At 31.6% G+C, this 22,238-nt stretch overlaps 2 protein-coding genes across 4 annotated transcripts; one reads left to right on the top strand and one right to left on the bottom strand.

Moving 5' to 3' along the window:
* Positions 1-693: 693 nt before the first annotated feature.
* LOC108335982 (beta-1,3-galactosyltransferase GALT1) lies at positions 694-6,171 on the bottom strand. Of its 3 annotated transcripts, XM_017572238.2 has the most exons (9): positions 5,959-6,171; positions 5,781-5,834; positions 3,605-4,681; positions 2,949-3,184; positions 2,576-2,857; positions 2,129-2,257; positions 1,882-2,058; positions 1,305-1,412; positions 694-1,196 (listed from the first exon to the last, which is right to left on the bottom strand). In XM_017572238.2, the coding sequence occupies exons 3-9, from the start codon at positions 4,368-4,370 to the stop codon at positions 981-983; spliced, it is 1,914 nt and encodes a 637-aa protein (XP_017427727.1). In that variant the 5' UTR covers positions 4,371-4,681; positions 5,781-5,834; positions 5,959-6,171; the 3' UTR covers positions 694-980. The 3 variants fall into 3 exon arrangements, with proteins under 3 accessions (XP_017427727.1, XP_017427728.1, XP_017427726.1); XM_017572239.2 differs by lacking the exon at positions 5,781-5,834 and having other exon boundaries at positions 5,959-6,166; XM_017572237.2 differs by having other exon boundaries at positions 5,781-6,160.
* Positions 6,172-7,549: 1,378 nt separating this feature from the next.
* LOC108334915 (uncharacterized) lies at positions 7,550-8,530 on the top strand. The gene is made up of 2 exons (XM_017570839.2): positions 7,550-7,807; positions 7,919-8,530. Exons 1-2 carry the CDS (start codon positions 7,550-7,552, stop codon positions 8,528-8,530), a joined length of 870 nt encoding a protein of 289 aa, XP_017426328.2.
* Positions 8,531-22,238: the final 13,708 nt, after the last annotated feature.

Below are 22,238 nucleotides of genomic sequence, written 5' to 3'. Positions count from 1 at the left end.
AACTTTGGTATTCGTGGTAAGTTAGAAGTGATAAAAAAATACTTTTAATTAATTTAATCATAATTGAATGGGACATAACTCAGTTTAAAAGTAGAAAAACCAAGTTTTTCTTGTTTCAACTATTATCCTTGTATAAGTTTTTGTTATCCTTTACAAATTATTTACAAATTTATTTTTAAAGTTGTTTTTAACTAGTAGGAAAACCCCTCCTAGACCGTTTACTTATCAACATCTTATGAAAATTTGTTTTAGAATATTTTAACGTTCTATTCAACCCCTTTTTAAGTTAACATTTTGTTTTTCAAAGTTTAGTTATTTGTTCGGTCAGAGCCTCAATATGGTGAGTCAATATTATTTTGTGTCAAACTATATCTTGAGTCAAGATCTTATTTTCAACGATATTGCCTATTGTGTTGGGCTAGACGGTCTATTGAAACAAAGACATCTATAATCATGGTTGCTTGCTAAACATATGACATAATTCACTAGACAAGAAACTAAAGAGAAATAAAATAATAGAACATGTCATGAAATTGTTTTTAATTTAAAATATATAATTATATTTAGTAAATTGCCAACACTGACAGTTTCACCAAACTCGTGAGTTAGTTGCAGTGCAGAATTATTTGTTATAGAAAAAGGAGAGATAAATTTCTCTCTCCCTCTCTCTATAGAGATAAAAAAGATTTGAGATTTCTTCGTGTAATGATGTGTTAACAATCAAAAAATTGATAAAATGGCAGAAAATGTGGTAACCTATTTCCGATTGGCGGCTCTATACAGATTTCTCACTCTCTACGTACAACAACCATCAGACTTACTTCTAGGAATTGATGACTGCGATTATGCCCTATCATTAACTATCTCTAATAATTTCTAGCTAAGCTAACTATTCTAATCATCATACAAGCTCCCCAGCCACTCAAAAGGGGGATTTTCTTTTCTTTCTTTTTTTCTGTTGAAACCTGGTCAGTAAGTGATCATCTCCTATCACCACAGCATTTTGCACCTTTTCCTTCCTCAAGTTTCTGCCACAAACAGAGCATCTCCCTTGGGCCCTGGTAATGGGCAACCACATAACCATCCTTACAACCTTCAGGATACACTCTGTTCTCATTCTCATACCGAACTTCTACACCTTCCTTCTTCATGTCTGCGATCCAGATTCCCATTGCAACGTCTTCTAATTTAAACATCTGTCACACAGTTAACATTTGAATCATCAAGTGACTTAAGGATGTCAGTGAACTTGAGATCAAAACAATTCAAACACATTTCAACAAGTAACACATTCTTTTATATACCTTCAAATGGTTCTCTCTGAATTTCTTGGCCACCGTTCTTGCTATGTCGTGTGAGACAACGTAGCCGGGACCATGTGCCCATGGAGGATAAGTTCCTTCGCTCCATTCCTTTCAAGTAGCAAGCAATAAGATGATAACAACTTAGTACGACGGAGTGGGTAGAAAAAGAAAAAGACAATATGGTTCAAAGAATAAAATGGGGAGCATACTTAAAAGTCCCGAACTTCTAAAAGTATAGTAACTAGCAAGTAGCAAATTCAGTCCAGTTCTTATGTGTTTTTTTCAATTCTGATAGCGTAAATAGAACAATCCATGTCTCATTGTCATTGATGAATAATCAAGTTTCAATACTACCAGGGGAAATTATAGGCCGTTATAAATGAAAGGGATACTTGCCCAGAGACCAACATTTCCAATTAATATCTATTTACAAGCAAGCCTTATAAACAAAGTCTCATATCATATAAGCTAACAATAACCATTTTAAAATTTATGTAGTAAAATTATAATCAGAAACTAAACATAAACAACACACGGAGCAAGAGAGATTTAGTTCTTAAATGACAAATATTTCTACCTCTGGGCTGATGTACCATTTGCTATCTGTATTTCGATGAGGTCTGGAATCCGAATTGATGAGTCCGTATAGTAACCCATGATCAACATTGATCTTATGCAAAGAGTCTAGAACTTCATCTACCCGGACAAACGCATCATCATCCGTCTTCATGACAAACTTTGCCGAAACTTGTGTCTGTTGAAGGGATTATATGAATGAGTCGGAGGAAGGATTCTCCAAATCAAAGGAAGAGACAAGACATTACCCCAAAAATGCAGATTGCTAAAGTTTTCCATGTGATGAGGCTGTAGTAGTCAACAAATGGCATCAGCTGCACGTCTCCATAAGTTTGTGCTTCCCTCCACAACTCTTCATTAACTATTGGGCTTTTATGCTGCATGAGCTCAAACGAAAGACCAAATTCAGTAAAAATATATATGTAACTATATTGATAGAGAATTTCAAAAAGTAGCAAATGTCACGTCCATCTTGATCTTTATCAGAATGAAAAGGCTAAGACAGTCAAAAGATATTGAAAATAATGCTCCGGCGTAAGCAACATTTGAGCAATTTTTGCTACTTCTTAAGATAAGTTTGAAGAGCTCCAATTTAAGAAAAAAACAGAAATTTAATTTATGCAATGAAGTATTTTTTTTCTCCAATTCCATTGACACAGTTAGAATCATATGAGAAAATCACAAACAATACCCACCAAACCAACAAAGAAGCGCACAGCTGTCTTATTTGATCGAATAGCATTGTACTGCATCCAGGTTCTTCTAACGGCCATTCGACGCTTAAAATTGTTAGCAGTAGAGAAAACACCAATGAAGAGATCCAATGGGATTTGTGCAGATATAGAACTTGATTTTAATGATTCTAGGTCAATAATATGCTCTGAATCCTCTGATGTGGGCAGACCACTAGCAAGAATAGATATTAATTTGAGGTCCCCAGAGATTTTTATTTCACTGACAAGCCATGGCTCCAAAGTCTGACATGTAAACAGCTGAGTCAGTTAACATACTAAAACATAAAATTATTATATTTTTAAGTTAAAAAATAACAAGGGAGAAAGGAAGTACTTCACGAAAAGCAAATGAAGTTATGTGCTTTCCATCAACTGTCATCTGGATTCCCTCAGATCCCACTCTTAAAGTTGCCACAAATGGTAAACCCTGTTTAAAAGGAAAATATTTCCTATTTATCGATTGTTCTTCGGCTGATAAAGATTGTCTTGAAGTGCGGGAATGCATGCCAGCTGTGTGAAGTTGGCTAATGTTCTTCCCTACAATCTTATTACACTGCTCCAATTCATCAACTGGCAAAAGAAACGGCAATATTAAACAAAGTTGCTATGCAAAAGCAGTTTATGAAATTATGCCCAACATTTGGATCAGGAAAAACCACACAAATAAAGCTTTAACACAATAATTTAATAAAACAGAAGAACAAGTTAAATAAAAAAACATCTTTTCACAAACAATTGACTTTCATATGAATAGGATTCAATTCTATTCCATCTATTTCCAAAATCAATAGCGTATGAACACTTGGCAAAACAATAAGATTATCTTTGATTCAAGAATTCCTTATTGTCGACTCTGTCGTTGAACAAACACACTCAAGTAATCATGGGATTCAAATTTTAAGAAATCTGATTTCAGAATTGTGGGGAACTTCCCTTTTCAATTATGAACACTATCGATGTTGAAGCAAAAAATGAGAATAGTAATTTCACCTTTCTCGACCTTTTCAGCAGTAGGGGATGGACAACGATCCTCTTCACCCCAATCATGAGCTATAGTCCAGGTGTTTTGGACAATTACAGGATCTTCAGTGATCTTATCCCCATGCAAGCGAACATTATAGTGTAAAATAATTGGAGGATCAGGTTCCCCAGGTAGTGGTTCTCCAGTCAAGTCAATCCGGAAATTACCTAAAAGACCGTTCGGAATGCCAATTACAGTGATGGAAGAACCTTGTGTCAGGCCACAAGGTACTTGCATTTTGTAACTACTGTTACCAAGTTCGGTGGAATTCATTTTATTAAGAAAGTGGGGACACTGCTTCTCTTTGGTTCTTGAACTGTCATTTGCACGACCTTGTTTTTGCTCTTCAATTGAGGAAATAAGAGAATTCCATGCACTGGCAGCCTCCTTTATAGCTTCTGCGGAACTGGGTAAACCCTGAGTGTGATCAATTAAGTGGTTCAATTGGTTCCATGTCTGCAGAGCTTGTTGCTCGTCTTCGGAAAAGTTGCTCCCAGCAAAGAGGCTAGATACAAGAATATCAGAAGAAATAACTTTAGAATGATCATCTGGATTTTGAATAGCGGGTGGTACTGTGGGATTTATCCATGCTAGAGGATTAGTTCCATTAACCAGGATAGGAATAGTCAAATAACCTTGACCAATAGGAGTTTTCATGATCCCATTTCGCAGGAACATAAGCATAAACAACATAAAGAGCGATGCGACCAGAACACCTCCATACAACTTTTTCATTTTGATGATCCTATGAAGAAATCAATAGTCCTGAATCTTCACAGTACTAGATCAAAAAGATGCCAAACTTGTACTAAAGTGGTCATTATCTTTCTTAAAGCTCATTGACGTAATATGGACAACGAAGACGTGGAAGAAAATATGGGTTGCAGATAGTAAAAGTTTTTCTTATCACATTTGAAGAAACATCTGCAGGAGAGCTTTCACAATACCAAAATTAACTACCAGCCCTCCGTAGCATGTGTTGAAGCAGGCACATCCACCATGAGAATTACTTGGAAATTATACGAGATTTAGCTAGCATGCCAGACCTGTAATCAGAGCAAAACGAAATTCTTTTAAATATTGTGCTTGATGTTCCATAAAACAACTGAAGCACATAGTTAGTCAATGCGTAGAAAACAACTAAAGCTCAATGTTCACGCTTAAAGAAAATCAACACTAATTTGTTAGGAAAGTAACACTTGCAACAGAAGACAAACAACACACACTAGTGACGTTATGAGTTTTTAAAAAATACGTAAAATTTCTAGAGAGAGAATTCTGTGGAATGAAATACATAAAATATGGGTCGTATCAGGTTCATTAAGAATAAGTGGATTCAATCATCATCTCAGAACCGTTGAATATTTATACCCCCGTGAAATAATATGAATCATGCTAACAAACTGCGGATTTATCACGACTTCAGGTATTCCTTAGCTAATATCACCTATGGAAAATATTTTGCGTGAACCCATTAGCATTTTTGTGAAGAAAATGCTTCCAATTCAAATAAAGTATCATGGAAATTAACATATATTCAACGCACCATGCCCTCACCAGGCAAACATTCAAACTAATTAACAACCACCGTTAGGTCAACATAACACTACAATATTCGGTACTTACAAAAAGTTAATCCATTTGCATCATAATTGAAACCATAAATTATAATCAGGAGGAAAGGAGAAAAAGGAAAGAATAAAATGAAAAACACCAAGGACCACACTAAACGTTGCCCAACAGTATAATCATGGAAAAGTAGAAATTCTATTGAACGAAAATAACGCATTAATTACAATTAAATAACCCAAAACTCCATGACTCCGTCAACCAATATTATAAATTCAACTCAGATCATACTCCATCCACCGTTTGGCTTTACATCAATTAAAAGTTAAATCTCCTTAAATAATAAAAAAAGCAAGATAAATCATGAAAAATTTAAAAGACCTCCATACGCGTTAGAGTTTGAACTTCAACCTCAGTCGGTGTTCTACAGACTAAACGCCGACAAAGTTAAAGTATGCATCATAAGCAAAATTGCCCAAACAAAGAAAATGTAAACGAAGTCGCAAGCAATTATTATCACTGAACTTAAAAATCTAACAAAAACACAGTGCCAATCAATTTCGGAAAGAATATTACAGCGCAGAATCCAAGTACAGAGCAAGCAAACACAGCATCACACAGATCGAACGGCTGCAACACATAATCTCGAACATAAGAAAGCCAAATAGGAAGGAATTAACGCGAGAAGAGCGTGGAGCGAGAGAAAATCGAAAAGCGTGGCAATGTTGAACCGGAGGAGCGAGAAAGGTTTTACCAGACGAGATTGTCTCGGGAAAATGTCGGAAAATGTAGAACGAGAAAGAGAGAGAGAGATATAGAGAGAGAAGAGAAAGGGTTTTGTTTAAGCGTGTTTGCTTTGATTCTCCGTTTCAAAGCGAAGTTTCACTGGTCTTTGTGTCTTCTTTGCAAAGAGAGAGAAGAGAGGTTCCTTCTTCAACTTAATTAGTATAAAGGATTCAAAGACGATGACAAAGAAAATAAAAAAATAAAGCTATTTAAAAAAGAAAAAAAAAAGAGAAAGAGAGAAAAGTAAAATCACCAACTGTGACATTTTGCTACCAGAAGGGTGTAAATGGAGATTTTGGATTCGGTGTAAAGAGTAAATATGTAAATCTATAAACATATACTATACTTCTACGATAAAATAAATAAAAAAATTTCCTGATAATTCCATGGCCAAATAGTTATTAAAATAAAACCTCTCATTATCCAAAGTTAAAATTTGTCTCCTAAACTTTGCATCATCTGTAATTTATCTTTATTTTACCTATTAAAAATCTTCCTACATCTTTCATTTATAGAATTTTTTACTCAAATGATATATTTCGTACTCCATATTATACAAATATACAATTTCTAAAAAAATTTATGAATTTCGAAACTCATGTTGTTATAATAACGATACAACTTAAAAAGAAATCATATAAACTGCACACGACTTTTACTAATTGGGTGAACTTGTTTTTATCATTGACGACTTTAGTATATTACGATTTGATTAAATTGTTGATTAAGTGTTAATTTAAGTGAAATCATGTAAATTAGATACGTCTTCAATATATAGATAGATTTGAAAAAAAGTTATCATAGTGTGAAATGACTTCATGGTGGTAAAGATATTGTTTTTGGTCTGGACAACTTCAGTTTCTATAAACTGATGTTGTGTGATAAAGACATTACTTTTGTTTTTTTTTTTTAAGTAATGGAAAGTTCATACAACTTTAGTATAAATGTATATTTGTATGAATTGTAATTTTTAATGTTGATAATTTTTAAAAAAAATTTCTATTTATCAAAAATAAAGTAGTGCGAACATGTACAACTTCAACACATATAGATTTGGAAGGAAGTCATCATAGTGTGAAACCATTTTATGGATATGAAAGAAATCATTCTTGGTTAGAATTATTGTGGTGTAATTCAAATTCGTTTTCTGTTACTTTCAGTTATTGTTTTATCAGTAACTAAACTTTGTATATAAATCTTTGCTTTTATCTGTTGCAATAATCAATATCATTCATTCATTCACTTTTGCTGCTTTCTCTCTTTCTGTATCCCGCTTCTCTGTTTCAATAGTGGTATCCAGAGCGTAGGTTGTAGAAACCTGTGAGTGTACATCTTCAACTTTCTTCACGGTGATACTGTGGTGGTTAAAGGGCGTGGTTGAGACGATTGAAGGAAATCAAGAAGATAGTTCTTGGGCAAGAAAAGAGAAGGTGTCATGGCCGATATTCCTGCTGCGAGTTTCCCTGTTCTCACAGATAAAAACTGGAGCAGGTGGAGTGCACAAATGAAAGTCTTGTTCCGTTATCAAGGCGTCAGTGCAATTGTGGAAGAAATGGGGTATGAGTCTGGTCTTGGAGATGATTGGAGATGACACGGAGGAGCAGAAGGAGGAGCTTAAGAGGAAAGATGATAAGGCCTTGTTTATCCATCAATGCGTGGATGATGTGCATTTTGAGATGATTCAGAATGCAGCCACAGCAAGAGAGGCTTGGGGTATACTGGTGAGACGCCATGCCGGAGGAGATAAAATAAGAAAAGTGAAGTTACAAACGTTAAGGAGGCAGTATGAGCATCTGCAGATGGATGAAGGAGAAAAGGTGAGCGAGTACTTCAACAAAGTGCTGACGACTTCAAATCAAATGAAAAGATGCGGTGAAACGATTACTAATCTCATGGTAATAGAGAATATAATGAGATCGTTGCCCTAGAAGTTTGATCACATTGTGGTGGCAATCGAGGAATCACGGGATCTTGAAAGGTTAAAAGTAAAAGAACTTCAAAGTGCTTTGGAGGCTCACGAGATGAGAATGCGTGAGAGGAATTCTGTCCAGGTTAATGAGCAGGCTCTAAAAGTTCACCATGTCAAGAATGATGAGAAAAAGAATGTTAAGAAGTGGAAAGGTAAGCCAAGAAAAGAAAAATGGAGGAAAGAAAGTAGTGGTGCGGATGAATCAGATGAAAAATCAGATTCTGTAGAAAAGAAGAACGAATTTGAGAAGGGTTGGAAAAAGAAAGATAAACGAAACATTGAATGCTTCAACTGCCACAAACTCGGGCACTTTGCATACGAATGTTTCTCTGGAAAAGGCAAACTGAAGAAAAGATTTCAAGGTAAAGAAGCTCACATTGCGCAAGAAGAATCAGACTCAGAGCCATTGACCTTGATGGTAATGACAACTACTGATTGCATGGAACCGTTGACCAATAATTGGTATCTTGATTCGGGCTGCTCAAATCACATGCGTATAACCGGGAATGGCTGGTTAATTTTGACAGCACCAAGAAAAGCAGAGTCAAGTTCGCAGATAATAGTACGTTGATGGTTGAAGGTATGGGCGATATAATCATCAAACGAAGAAATGGTTCACAGGCAGTTATTTCCAATGTTTTGCTTGTTCCGGCAATGAAGTGTAACCTTCTTAGCATTGGGCAGCTAGTCGAGAAGGGATATACTGTGATCATGAGAAACAATAATAGGGTGGAGCTTTTTGACAATCATAAGAAGCTGATTCTGAGAAGCAAAATCTCAAAGAACAGAACCTTTCAAGTCAGTTTGGAGGCGTTTGAAAATCTGCAGTGTTTGTCTACTGTAAAGGAAGAAGATAGTTGGTTGTGGCACTTACGTTTTGGTCATTTGAACTTCAGAGATTTGCAAAGGCTTGGTGCGAATGGTATGGTGTCAAGTATGCCAAATATATCTGTACCAGTAAATGCATGCGAGTCGTGTTTGATAGGAAAGCAAACCAGAAAGCCTTTCCAAACTCAGTTAAAGAAGAGATCGAAGGAGTGCCTTGAGATAGTATATTCTGATGTCTGTGGTCCGATTGAGGTACCCTCTTTTGCAGGCAACAAATACTTCCTTGCATTTGTTGATGAGCATAGCAAAATGATGTGGGTGTACTTGATCAAAGCAAGAAGTGAAGTCCTGGAATTGTTCAAAAGGTATAAGGCTCGTGTAGAAAAGGAGAGTAGTAAGGTGTTGAAAATTCTCAGAACGGATGGAGGGGGAGAATACACCTCACTTGACTTTGAGAGCTTCTGTCAGAATAATGGAATCACGCATGAAGTTATCGCACCTTATACGCCGCAGCACAATGGCGTGGTGGAAAGGAGAAACCGCACCATCATGAATATGGCAAGATGTCTCATCAAAGAAAAAGGGTTGCCACGAGAATTTTAGGCAGAAGCTGTGTCAACAGCTATGTACATACTAAACAGGTGTCCTACAAAGAAAGTAGAGGGTGAAGTTCCACTTGAAGTCTGGACTGGGGAGAAGCCATCTGTAACGCACTTTAAAGTGTTCGGATCATTATCATTCGTGCATGTTGCAGACCAGAAGCGATCCAAACTCGAAGATAAGGGAGAGCCGATGGTGTTTGTAGGATATCATGTGACTGGAGCGTATAAATTGTATGATCCAGTCAACAAGAAGATGGTGATTAGTAGAGATGTCATCGTGTTGGAGAATGAACAATGGGACTGGAAACACATGCATTCAAGCTTGAAGAAGACACTGGTGCATGGACTAGTAGATGAGTTTACACAACAGAGAAGCGAACCAACCATTGAAAGCGACAGTCTTGACTTTAATGAAACATTGCAGAGACCAAGGAGACAAACGGTAAGACTATCATGGTTTTCTGACTATGAGCTATATTCAGATGCAGAGATAAATGAAGAAGGAGATGTGTTACATATAGCACTTATGGCTGAGGCAGAACCTGTGGAGGTGGATGAAGCTTTAAAGCAACCCGTGTGGAAGGAAGCAATGATTGATGAGCTTCGATCAATCGAGAAAAACAAAACATGGCAACTTGTTGATTTGCCACCTGGAAAGCGGTGTATCAGTGTGAAGTGGGTCTTCAAACGAAAACTAAACCCAGACGGCACTGTGTCAAAGCATAAAGCAAGGTTGGTAGCCAGAGGGTTTCTGCAGAAACAAGGTGTGGATTTTACTGAAGTCTTTGCCCCTGTAGCCAGATTGGAGACCATTCGCTTGGTTGTTGCAATTGCATGTGAAAGAAATTGGCAGCTGTTTCAATTGGACGTTAAGTCGACATTCTTGCATGGAGCATTGGAGGAAGAAGTGTTTGTTCATCAACCTCCCGGATTCAGTGAAAAGGGTAAAGAGCACATGGTGTATAGACTGCACAAAGCTCTATATGGTCTAAGACAGGCACCCAGGGCCTGGAATAAAAGGATTGATTCGTATTTGCTTGATCTCGGCTTCAACAAGTGTATTGTTGAACATGGAGTATATGTTAAAGCCTCGGGTGGAGAATTGGTAATCATCTGTTTGTATGTAGATGATCTTTTGATAACAGGTTCAAACATAGAAGATATTGAAGAATTTAAGAAGAAGATGCAAACTGAGTTTGAGATGACAGATCTCGGCAAACTTAGTTATTTTCTTGGCATGGAATTCGTGCTTATCGAGGCTGGGATGATTATGCATCAGCGTAAGTATGTGAAAGATCTGCTTGAGAGATTTAAAATGAATCAGTGCAACGCTGTGAAAAGTCCATTGGAGGTGAATGTCAAGTTGATGAATGATGATGCAGAGGAAACGGTAAATGAAACGGTGTATAAACAAATGATTGGATCACTGAGATTTTTGTGCAATAGCAGACCTGATCTAGCATTCTGTGTTGGTATAACGAGTAGATTCATGAATCAGCCCAGGAAAAGTCATTTACTTGTTGTAAAACGCATAATCAGGTACATAAAGGGCACTTTGAATACTGGAATCTTATTTCCTTATGGACAAAAGAAACGTGAGCTAGAGTTGATAGGTTTTTGTGACTCGGATTTTGGAGGAGATATGGTAGAAAGGAAGAGCACTTCAGGATACATCTTCTTTCTGAACGAGGCACCTATCTCATGGTGTTCAAAGAAGCAGTCTATAGTTGCACTGTCCAGTTGCGAGGCTGAATATATAGCAGGATGCTATGGAGCTTGCCAAGGTATTTGGCTTAAAGAATTACTGTCAGAACTGAAGGTTACGAGGGAGAATGCTGTGAAATTAATGATGGACAATACCTCTGCTATCAATCTGGCAAATAATCCTGTAAAGCATGGGAGAAGCAAACATATAGAAGTGAAGTACCACTTCTTGAGAGACATGGTGAATAAAGAGAGAATCGATCTCTCACATTGCAAAACTGAGGAGCAGTTGGCAGACGTGTTTACTAAAGCATTGACTGGTGAAAGATTTGATTTTTTGAAAATAAGAATTGGTGTTGTTTCTCTCAATGAAGTTTGAATTAAGGAAGAGTATTGTGGTGTAATTCAAATTCGTTTTCTGTTACTTTCAGTTATTGTTTTATCAGTAACTAAACTTTGTATATAAAGCTTTGCTTTTATCTGTTGCAATAATCAATATCATTCATTCATTCACTTTTGCTGCTTGCTCTCTTTCTGTATCCCGCTTCTCTGTTTCAATAAGAATGATTTCAATTTCGAACAAATATGAATTGGAGTCGTGTGATCGAGGCATGAGTTTTGTCTTTTTTTAATTGTTCTAAAGTTATGGTCGTGGGAGGTTTATATGATTTTAGTATAAATTATATTTTTATGACTTATAATTTTTAGTGTTGGGTTATTTTTTTTCTAAACATATATAAGTTGGATTAATAAGATGATTAGACAAGTTATTACCTTACATTATAATTTCAAATATAATTTAATGAATAGTTAATGAAAAGTATGTAATGATATGTAGATTAATTAGAGATATTATAAAAAAAGTAATATAAGATTGGATAAGTTATAATTATAAAGAGAAAAAGTATTATAGAGAAACCATTAAACAAAAATAGTATATAAAAAAAGTTTGAGTAATAATGTAATTGGGGTTAAAGATTTACTTTTGAAACGATGTTTTACAAGGAAGTCTTCTTGTCTTAATTAAAGAGATGGAGTATGATCATCATCATTATCTTGTTGTCTGTCATCTTGTTTAGCATTTTCATGTCCTTGAGATGACATCATGTGTCAATAATATTGCATGGATGATGTGGGATAGTATGCACACAGAGATGTTGATGTTGAGAGGTATCTAAATATATAATCGACAAAATTTAGAATTTCAGTTTGAGAGATAATCATTGTCAAACTTGGTTATCGACCCATGTCAGGCTTTGTTCACTTGAATGGATTTGGGAGAGAGTAATTGAGAGGATTTGAAGGTAAATTTTTTTGTTGTTTATTTGAGTGAATTTAGAGGTAAATGAGAGTGGATTTGGAAGTAAATTTTTTTAATCTGTCACGTCAATCAAATCCTACACTAATTCTCACAAAGTTTACTTCCAAATTCACTCTCACTTATCTCCAAATCCACTCAAATAAACAACAACAAAATTTACCTTCAAATCCTCTCATATCCCCTGAATCACTCTCCCCCAAATTCATAAGTGAACAAAGCCTTAAAGACATTTGTCAATCAGTCTACAACTTCTCCAACATTTTCAACACTTAATATGGTTCAATTTCATCTTGTTCAAAATAAAGATTAGTGATCTCTTTTTATGAGACTAAGATTATTGATCTTCTTTTATGAGACAAATTCATACTTAACTCCTAAATGCAACGTAATGAGTTAGGAACACCTACTACTAATTGTATCCATAATTAAATGGGTCACCCAAGTCCAAATAAGCCATAAAAAGTTTCTATTGTAAAAATAAAGGTCATAATAGATAAAATTGTCCATGTAGAAAGTAAATTTTCATCCCTCAACTTATTATAGAACTTGAAAATTAATATTTTCATCCCTTCCCTAATATAAAAAATTCTTATTATTTATCATATCACTATTGATATTTATTACTTCTTTGTTTATTTTTTAATAATACCTCATGTATTAATTTATTTATTTATGTTTAACTATTTTAATAATATAACTTTACGAAATATTATGCATAATTCATTTTCACATTAAAAAGTTATAAGCCATAAAAGAAATTATACTAAAATTGTATGAGTCATCCACCACTTCTAAACAATAAAAAAAAACTAGAAGTCGTGTTTCTATCACACTACTTTAGTTTTTTGTAACTGAAATTGTTCATACCAAGAACAATTTCACCACCATAAAGTCATCCAAACTTATAATGACTTTGTTCCAAATCTCTATGCTAAAGTCCTATATTGGTCATTCGACTTCACTTTAAAAAAAATTAATCCCCAAATTAAATATTAAAAGATCATTATTTAAAGCAATTTTATTAATTAGTATTATTATTTTAATTCAAAATTATGGTTATTTTTATTTTATTAAAATATAATATAAAATATATTTAAAATTAATAATAATTAAAAAAAAGAAATTATAGTAAAAACTTCGTAATTTGAAATTATTTATTTATTATAAATTAACTGTTTTCTAATAGAAAATTATAAAATACATTTTATATAATTTGTGGTAAATTAGTTTATTAAAAGAATCTACTTTAGTCTTACCCTTTACAAGTCAATAATTAATGTAAACAAAATTGCAGTGAAAGACAAAATGAATTTTGTTAATTAAATAGTTAAACAATCATATATATGAAAAATATTGAGTTCAGTTTAGAACTTATTTCATGATTGCAAGTTGATGTCAATGGATAAATGGAATACTAAAAATATTTATGATAATAATAACAATTGTTTTTATCAATTTAATTGTTAATGTCGATCTTTTATGTGTATCATATGCTTCATTTGAAGAACTTTTACAAACTTTTCACATTTTAGGATTTGGAGATAATATGAATTTATGGTGGTTTATAGTTTCAATAACTCAACCTTTTAATATTGTGTATTACATGATCTAGTTGTAATATGCTTCTTCACATAAGATAAAAGAGGGTAAGTGAAGTGTTTACAACTTTCCACAGTTATAATTTAATTTAGGTTTAATAGTTTTCGAGGTCTTTAATTTGGCTGAGAAGTCTCAAATATATTTTTATTTATTTTTTTTCTCAAGGATCCTTATTTTTGAAAAATTAAAGCAATTATGTTTTTATTGTTAGTTTTGTACTAACACCGTTAAAAGAGGTGTCACGTGTCAGTTTGCAGTTTTTTTCAATTTTTGAATTATTTTTTTCATTTTTTTCATTATTTTTATTTATTTTTAATTTTGTTAAAAAAAATAAAAATGTCACGTGTCAAACTGATATTGTGACACGTGGCAATGACAGTGTGACATGGTAGTGACAGTACCATGTGTCATTGTCAGACTACGTGTCATTGTATTATTCTCAATTTAGTCCTTGTATTTTATTTTGTCTCAATTTGGTCCATTTATTTTTATTTTATCTCAATTTAGTCCTAATTTTAAAAATTAAACAATTTTGTCTCTCTCCAAATTCAAACAAAATTTAATTAGTATATAAATCTTAACAAATATTTTTATTAAATATTTTTAACAAAATTAAGTGTGTTTATATTTTTATTTAATTAATTATATAAATGTTAATTATGTTCTTTAAATATACCTATAAGGGTTTAAAAAAAGAGTGACATAACATGTTGGTATAAATTTTCCAAATGATTTAGTTCATTGAACAAATTATTGATGTGAATTCTCACTTTTTTAAATAAAAAATTAAATAAAGTTTTTGTGAAAAGGGTAATTAAAGGTAGTTTCTTCTTTTATGATCTTCCATGGAAATAATTTAGCTCATTGAACAAATTATTTTCACTGTTTTCTTTTAACTCTTATAGGTATATTTAAATAACATAATTAACATTTATATAATTAATTAAAGAAAAATATAAACAAACTTAATCTTGTTAAAAATATTTAATAAAAATATCAATTTTAATAAAAATATTTGTTAAGATTTATATACAAATTAAATTTTGTTTGAATTTGGAGAGGGAAAATATTGTTTAATTTTTAAAATTAGGGCTAAATTAAGACAAAATAAAAATAAATGGACGAAATTGAGACAAAATAAAAATACAATGACCAAATTGAGACTAATGCAATGACAATGAGGCATTGTTAGTGTCATGTCACACGGTCATTGCCACGTGGCACAACATCAGTTTGACACGTGACATTTTTATTTTATTTTTAAAAAAAATAAAAAATAATTAAAAAACTCAAAAAAATCACAAACTGACACGTGACACCTCTTATAACGGTGTTGGTACGGAACTAACGGCAAAAGACTTAATTGCTTTAATTTTTCGAAAATAGGGACCCAATTGAGAAAAAAATAATTGAGAACCTATTTGAGACTTCTCAACAAAATTAGAGACCTCGAAAATGATTAAACCTTTAATTTATTTAGTTAGAGTTTGAGTTGATTCTACTTTCTCACATTCATGATCTCTTCTACTAAGAAAATTTAAACCTATGCATCCTCTCATATTTGGATTATTAAATAATTTATTTTGTCAAACTAGATTGATTTACTCTTCATGTCAAGAAATTGAATCTTTTGAGCCAAGTTTTTAAGACCAATTTTTTTTCTTAAATACTATTTTTGTTTTTATTCATTTATTATGATTGTTTTCTATTTGTTCCATTACCTCCACTTTTTCCTCTTTGTCGCCTAAGTGATGTTAGTGGCCATGACCCCTACAACATGGAGTAGTTCAACCCATACTACATATTTTCATATCATCCATAATCAATTCTCATGTTAGAGAATTGGTTATTAACATATTCAAATAAAAAAAATTATTGGCTTTTTAATAAAAGTAGTGTATGTCTCCTCAAATCTCTTCACCTTTTCCACGAATCCATCTACCTTCTCATCCTACAAATTCTCTCCTCAAAATTAACATAAATCACATGAAGCAAATACATAGAACATTTGTCGTGCTATTCTACATAGAACATTTGCCCTGCTATTCGCAGGAACATTAAATCACCCGACACTAGTGCAAAAAAGTCTTTTATATAAATTGAAAATGGCTTTTTATATCGGTTCTGGAATTGGTATAGAAGTAGGGGTATACAAAATGTTGATTTTTTATACCAATTTTATAATTAACACAGAAATTGACACTTTTTATAAAGGTTAAAGATATAATCGATATAAAAAAAATTCATCCAAATTTTTGGAGTTCCAAAAGTTCACTTTCCCGAAGTAACTGTTACTACGAAGAAAGTGTGTTCCACCTTGTAAAACTCATCCACCCCGACACTTTCTTAAAAATCAACGTTCCAATATTTCAACAAATCATACCCTCAAACCCCACATCAGATCTAGAGTGGCACACAACATCATCGTCATTACTTCATACATATACATATCCACATGCATACAATTGCCAAATCATAACACACCTCATTCTCTTGGCACCTTTCAATGACCTTGTCGTTTTCCCTCCATCAAAGATGAGATTGTAGGTCCATAAAACCAACCAAATCCAACCTTCTTTTGCTAATCACTCCCTTTATTTAATAAAGGTTCGAACTTTTACAACTTGGGTTTTGGATCAGACCTTTGAACAAGTGAACCATGTCAGAGATAGTGAAGCAGCGGTTGACAAAAAGTCGATCCAATTGACAAACCAAGTCACCAAGACAGCGAAAGAGGTCAGTTCCTCATTCAAGCAAGAGTGTTTAGAACTCAAATCCAAAATCGAAAAACTTGCAAAAAACAAGTGTGTCGGATGATGAAGGATTTAAGAATCTTTTTTTAAAAAAATAAATAAATAAAAAATTACTTTCTATACTAGTTATAATTAAAACTGATATAAAAAGATTTTTATTAGTTACAAAAATATCACACACCCACTTTCTATATCTATTATAAGTATAACATATATAAAAAATATTATCTTATTTACAGTTATGTCATCACACTATAAATTATAACTTATATAAATAATTGTTATAAAATGTATTTAACCTAAGACAATTACCATTTTATCTAATGAATAAACTAAATTAAGATAAATATTTTACCATAATGCTATATAAATAGTTTTAAACTCATGATTTAATTTTAGTTTTTTTTTTATTTTTTATATCAATTTATTTCAACTTTGAAATAATGTTTTTAATTTCAAGGGATAGGTCACGCTGGCTGTTCTTTTATTTAAAGTGGGAAAAAAACATCACTCACGAAAGGGATAGGTAAAAAAAGAAGAAAGGGTCAACATTGTCTGATACTATTCTCTTATGCAAAATCAATACATAACTTTTTAATATATTATAAATTATGATAAGAATGCATCATTAATTACTACAAAAACAAAGAAGGAATCATTAACAAATTAGAATTATTCGTTAATATCTTAATTTAAATATATTTTTAATAAATTCCTTTAAAATTGCAAATATTACTATATTTCCTCAACAGCATATTATAAATATATGTATATATATATATCCATCAACCCAAAATCAATACATAACTTGTATAATTCCCCAGAAAAATATTAATTTATTCACAAAAATTCACCTTTAACAAATATTTCCAATAACTTTTCATCATGAACCATCCCATCAATCTCCTACTCTAGAACATGAAATTTCAATTCCGTGAGAGATTTTACATTTAGAATGGTCAAACTTGTTTGTGGTATTTACTTGACTGAGTAATAAGACAATAACTATGGAAGACCCAAATAACTTCACTATTTATTAATAATTTAGTAAGAAAGCCCTCAGAGAAAAAAAAAATAAAGTAATTTTAGACTAAACTAATTCTTCAGGCAATGTTGCGTGTTCTAAGTTCCCAACTGAGAATGATTTATTAAATAATGAAACCAACATTGAATATAATAAAAATTTTCTCCCTCGACTCTCAAACCCCATTGAATATGTCAATTAACTGTAGTCCAAAATATGTTTCGTGCCCAAAGCAAAGTTTAACTAACTTTAAATTATAATATATTTAAATCCCTTGCTTATAATTGTATTATTTATAAAATATATGACCAAACACTTTCTCAATTTAAATTTAATTATTAAAAAAATGTATATGAATACACGTCTCTTTACCCTAGCAATATAGTAAGAATGTATGTCAATACATATATCTAAGGGTATATTTTCTTTTAAGATGAATGCAAGGGAAAGTGATAAGATGAATTTGAAAATAAATTTTTTTTGTTTCTATTAAAGAATTTAAAATTGAAAATGAGTTGAAAGTAAAATTTGTAAATGATTTGAATAATATAATAGATAAAAAATAAAATTTTATTAAATTAAAATATAAATTTATTATTTTATCTTTATAATTAAAATTAATATATTATTATTATTATTAATATAATTACGATTTAATAATATTAAATATATATATATATATATATATATATGAAAAGAATCGGTTTTTCTTGTCCATTGGTTCTTTTTTCATACTGAGGTCGATAATTAGTTTCACTCTTTGAAAACCGATTTTATCTCTACAAATTTAATTCCAACCACCTTTGATCACTATAGACATGAAATGAAAGTGTAATTTTAACTAAGATAGTTTATTCATTATAGTATTAACGTCATCAAATCACAAAAAATTCATAAAAGAAAAACAAAGTCTTAACAAGTATTTGTTTTAGAAACTTTATTATTTCCACCAAAATATAATAAAAGTTTTATGAATCTAAAGCTTTGTAGTTAACATTTTTAAATACTTTTTCCAACTTGGGTAGCACTCATTTAAAACTGATTTTTTTTCCCTAAATAAAAAGTTGACTCCTGTCATATTAATTAATTATATATAATTGGTTATTGTGTGAGGTGAGAAATTTTCTATTATTAGAATTAAAGTGATATACATTATTAATTTTCATGGGTATAGAAAATTATAGGAAAAGTATGCAGTTGTGCGCTGTTTAAAGCAGACCATGGACGGCAGAACATGATGCAATTACAGAAACACCCTTGAGACACTTGTCTTGTCTTAAAACAAAAGCGTAATTTAGACTCAGGTAGAACGTAATTTTCGCGACCGGCTAACAGTCACTCATTTCCTTGATATGAAAACAGAAGAATGGCAGACATTATAAGTAAGAACCAAACACAATGAATGTTGTTTTCCTGAGTTTTTATAATGAGTTAGGCGACACAAATTGTTGGTAGCTTTCATCATTGTGAGAAGTCAAGAATTGGCCTTTGTCATTGACGTTTCACCTAAGATTGAGTCTTGGAGCATACCTAAATGGCCACATGTCCTAAGTTTTATCAAATTCAGAAATTTCTAAGTAGATCCAACATAGGGAGTATGAAGAATCAAAATATAAGAATGGTATTTATTCATCAATAATTTGGGAAGATGACAAATCTTAGTTTTTAACCTCAAATGTTATTATGAATGACTTCCTTTATGTACAAGATGTAATGTTTTTTTTTTGTTTTTTTATCTCTACTAGTAATAGTTAAATAAAAAAATAAATATTGAATTTATGAACTTAAACAATAATGATAATATTTTTTTATTTGATACCAACTTAAATAAGAGAAATTATAATTACTAAAAAAATAATATATTAGAAGCTAAAATTATTTAAGTCATTTCTTAGAAATTATAATGAAATTTTATCTGTAACATCTCATTTTAAAAAGGAAAAAATTATTAAAATAAAATATTTCATAATTAATATTCAATAAATAAAAAATTTAAAATATAAAGTATATTAATGGAGTCATCTAAAAGATTAAACTATAATAATATAGTATTTATACATTTCAATTATTAGACCAACTAAATTCTATTTCCAAAATGATATAACTTATGCCTTCATATCATACAACAACTCATACAGTTGATTCCTATCCGTCAAAGGTGTCTTTCTGTATACTTGCATCTTCATCTACTCACATCAATAAAGTGATCATCGCAAAAGAAGAAACATCACACAATAAAACACATAATGGTAAGCTAGTTGAAAAAGAAGATAACATACGTATGTATAAATAATACCAAGACACTTAATAGGATGTTGGATTTCATCCTTATTGTGGTAATACATGACTCTATTGAGCTACCACAAACACAAGGTTAATTCATGGCACAATCATAAGAACTCTTGAATCGTCCTTATGATAACACATTCTGCCACTCTCACCATGTAATCATCTTCCTCTGTATGAGTATGAATGATCAATAGAGTTTAAGATAGCTTCACATAATGAAACAGTCCTTACCTTAGTACACACCCTAGTGAATTACAAACACATAAGATTCTCTCCCTAAAAATCACTACATTTTCACCAAATCATACTCGTGTTTTACTTTTTGAGTAAGTATTACATACAACTTAAACATTATCAAAACACACCCATGACATTCCAAAACAATTTAAAAAGTTGATAAACTACCACCCAACGCTCTGGGCTATCGCCCAACGCCACTTAAACATAGGTGCCTTTGGAAGAGTTTCACTCAACGCTAACTAGAGATCGCCCAACGTCATTTCCTCGCTAAGCGAGGCCAGTGCGCGCTCAGCAAGAGAGCCAATGGAATTCCCAAGATTTGATTCAAGGAAATTTCTCCTAGTGACTCTAGGTGGCACACAATGAGAACCAAGTTAGTGAGTCCTTTGAATTTGACGTCGCCTGATGAGAATAATATAGCCTAACAATCTCCAAGTTAGCAGATTCTCTGATTTTGGTATCATTCAATGAGAATACCCTTATCCAGCGACTCTGCATAATGTAGACAACGAAAACTTGCAATATAGCATTTTCAAGCCAAACCAAACACCAATCTTAAGCTTCGTACAAGTTACAAACATACCAATTTCATGTTAAACAATGAAACCAAGTCAAAATTGATCCTTGTAGTACCATTCATATAATAATACCCCAAATAATTGGTTATACATCCTAATTTAACAGTTCAACATCATCAAACTCAATGATTGATCATACAATCACAAACTCAAATGTACATACAATAAATCAAGCAGTTTTAAAAATAGAGTAATTAAAATTAGCTTTCTTCACCTGGTGTCATAACTCTAGGTACTCTAAAACTTCAAACTACATTCAATCTCATAGGAGACTCTATCTACATATAAAAACATCACAAAGATGATTAGATCATATCATTATTGATCATTGATAAACATATACTCACAAAGAGTATAAAAACACAACACGCGACACCAATTAATGATCTCATGCAAAGAGAGAGGAAACCACAACCACACAAAAAATGGTAAAAGACCAACTTACTCTATTAGAGATTTTGATTGTCTACCCTTGTAAAATTCAATACTCTTATCACAAAGATAATCTGGTCGTTAAATCGATAAATAAGAATATAAAAAACTTAGAAAAAAGAAAAAAAAGACTCTAAAAAAATTTATTTCTAGATAAATAGTGATTATATATAAATTAATTTCAATTATTATAATTTTATTAAATAATATAATATTATCTTTTTATAAAGACCATCATTACTCTTAAGTTATGTTCTAGATTCTCACGTTACCAACAATTCAATATTAGACATCTATAGACATATTTCTCATGCACAACACAATAACTAATCAACAAGTTAAAGAAATGATTCTTAATTTTTCTATACCCATAATACTCAATACTTCTTTTCTAAAACAATTGAAAGTAAATAAATATTTTAAATAAATTTTTATTTAAAATTATTATTCATAAAATTTACTCAATTTACTATTTATTAGATTTTAGAATTGACATAGAATTATTACTAAATTCATATTATATAAATATATTTTTAGTATTTTATTTTCTAAACTAAAATATAATCAAAAACCTTACTTGATGTGTTTAACCCAAACATTTCATAACTTTTTTTTCTGATTTAAGTTAACTAAATTAATTTTAACATAAAAAAAACATGGAATATTTTTCTCCTCTTTTCTTATAATACTCTCTTCGAATAAAGGAATTAACTTTACTTTTTTCTTGTCTCATCTCTCTTTCAAATAACAGTCAAAAGTCATTATTTTTCACCTTTAAGTTTCAGTTGTTTTATATGTTAAGTTCTCTATTCGCTCACATTCTAATTTATTTGTACTTTTTAACTAACTAAGAACTTCATATTTCTTTTATTTTAAATCTAAACTTCTTAAATAATATATCAAATTTAA

This window comes from Vigna angularis, chromosome 10 (genome assembly GCF_016808095.1).
Source record: "Vigna angularis cultivar LongXiaoDou No.4 chromosome 10, ASM1680809v1, whole genome shotgun sequence".
In the NCBI taxonomy this organism is placed as follows: Eukaryota; Viridiplantae; Streptophyta; class Magnoliopsida; order Fabales; family Fabaceae; genus Vigna; species Vigna angularis.
This window is presented reverse-complemented; position numbering and strand designations above follow the sequence as displayed.

Bases quoted from the DNA above. Each gene is read 5' to 3' on its own strand.
- LOC108335982 (XM_017572238.2), bottom strand. From the start codon at position 4,370: ATGAAAAAGTTGTATGGAGGTGTTCTGGTCGCATCGCTCTTTATGTTG. The intron at 3,185-3,604 runs GTGAAATTACTA...TTCTTTTGCCAG, and splicing joins TGCTGAAAAGGTCGAGAAAG to TTGATGAATTGGAGCAGTGT. The intron at 2,258-2,575 runs GTGGGTATTGTT...GAGCTCATGCAG, and splicing joins TGCGCTTCTTTGTTGGTTTG to CATAAAAGCCCAATAGTTAA.
- LOC108334915 (XM_017570839.2), top strand. From the start codon at position 7,550: ATGAGTCTGGTCTTGGAGATGATTGGAGATGACACGGAGGAGCAGAAG. The intron at 7,808-7,918 runs GTGAGCGAGTAC...TCGTTGCCCTAG, and splicing joins AGATGGATGAAGGAGAAAAG to AAGTTTGATCACATTGTGGT.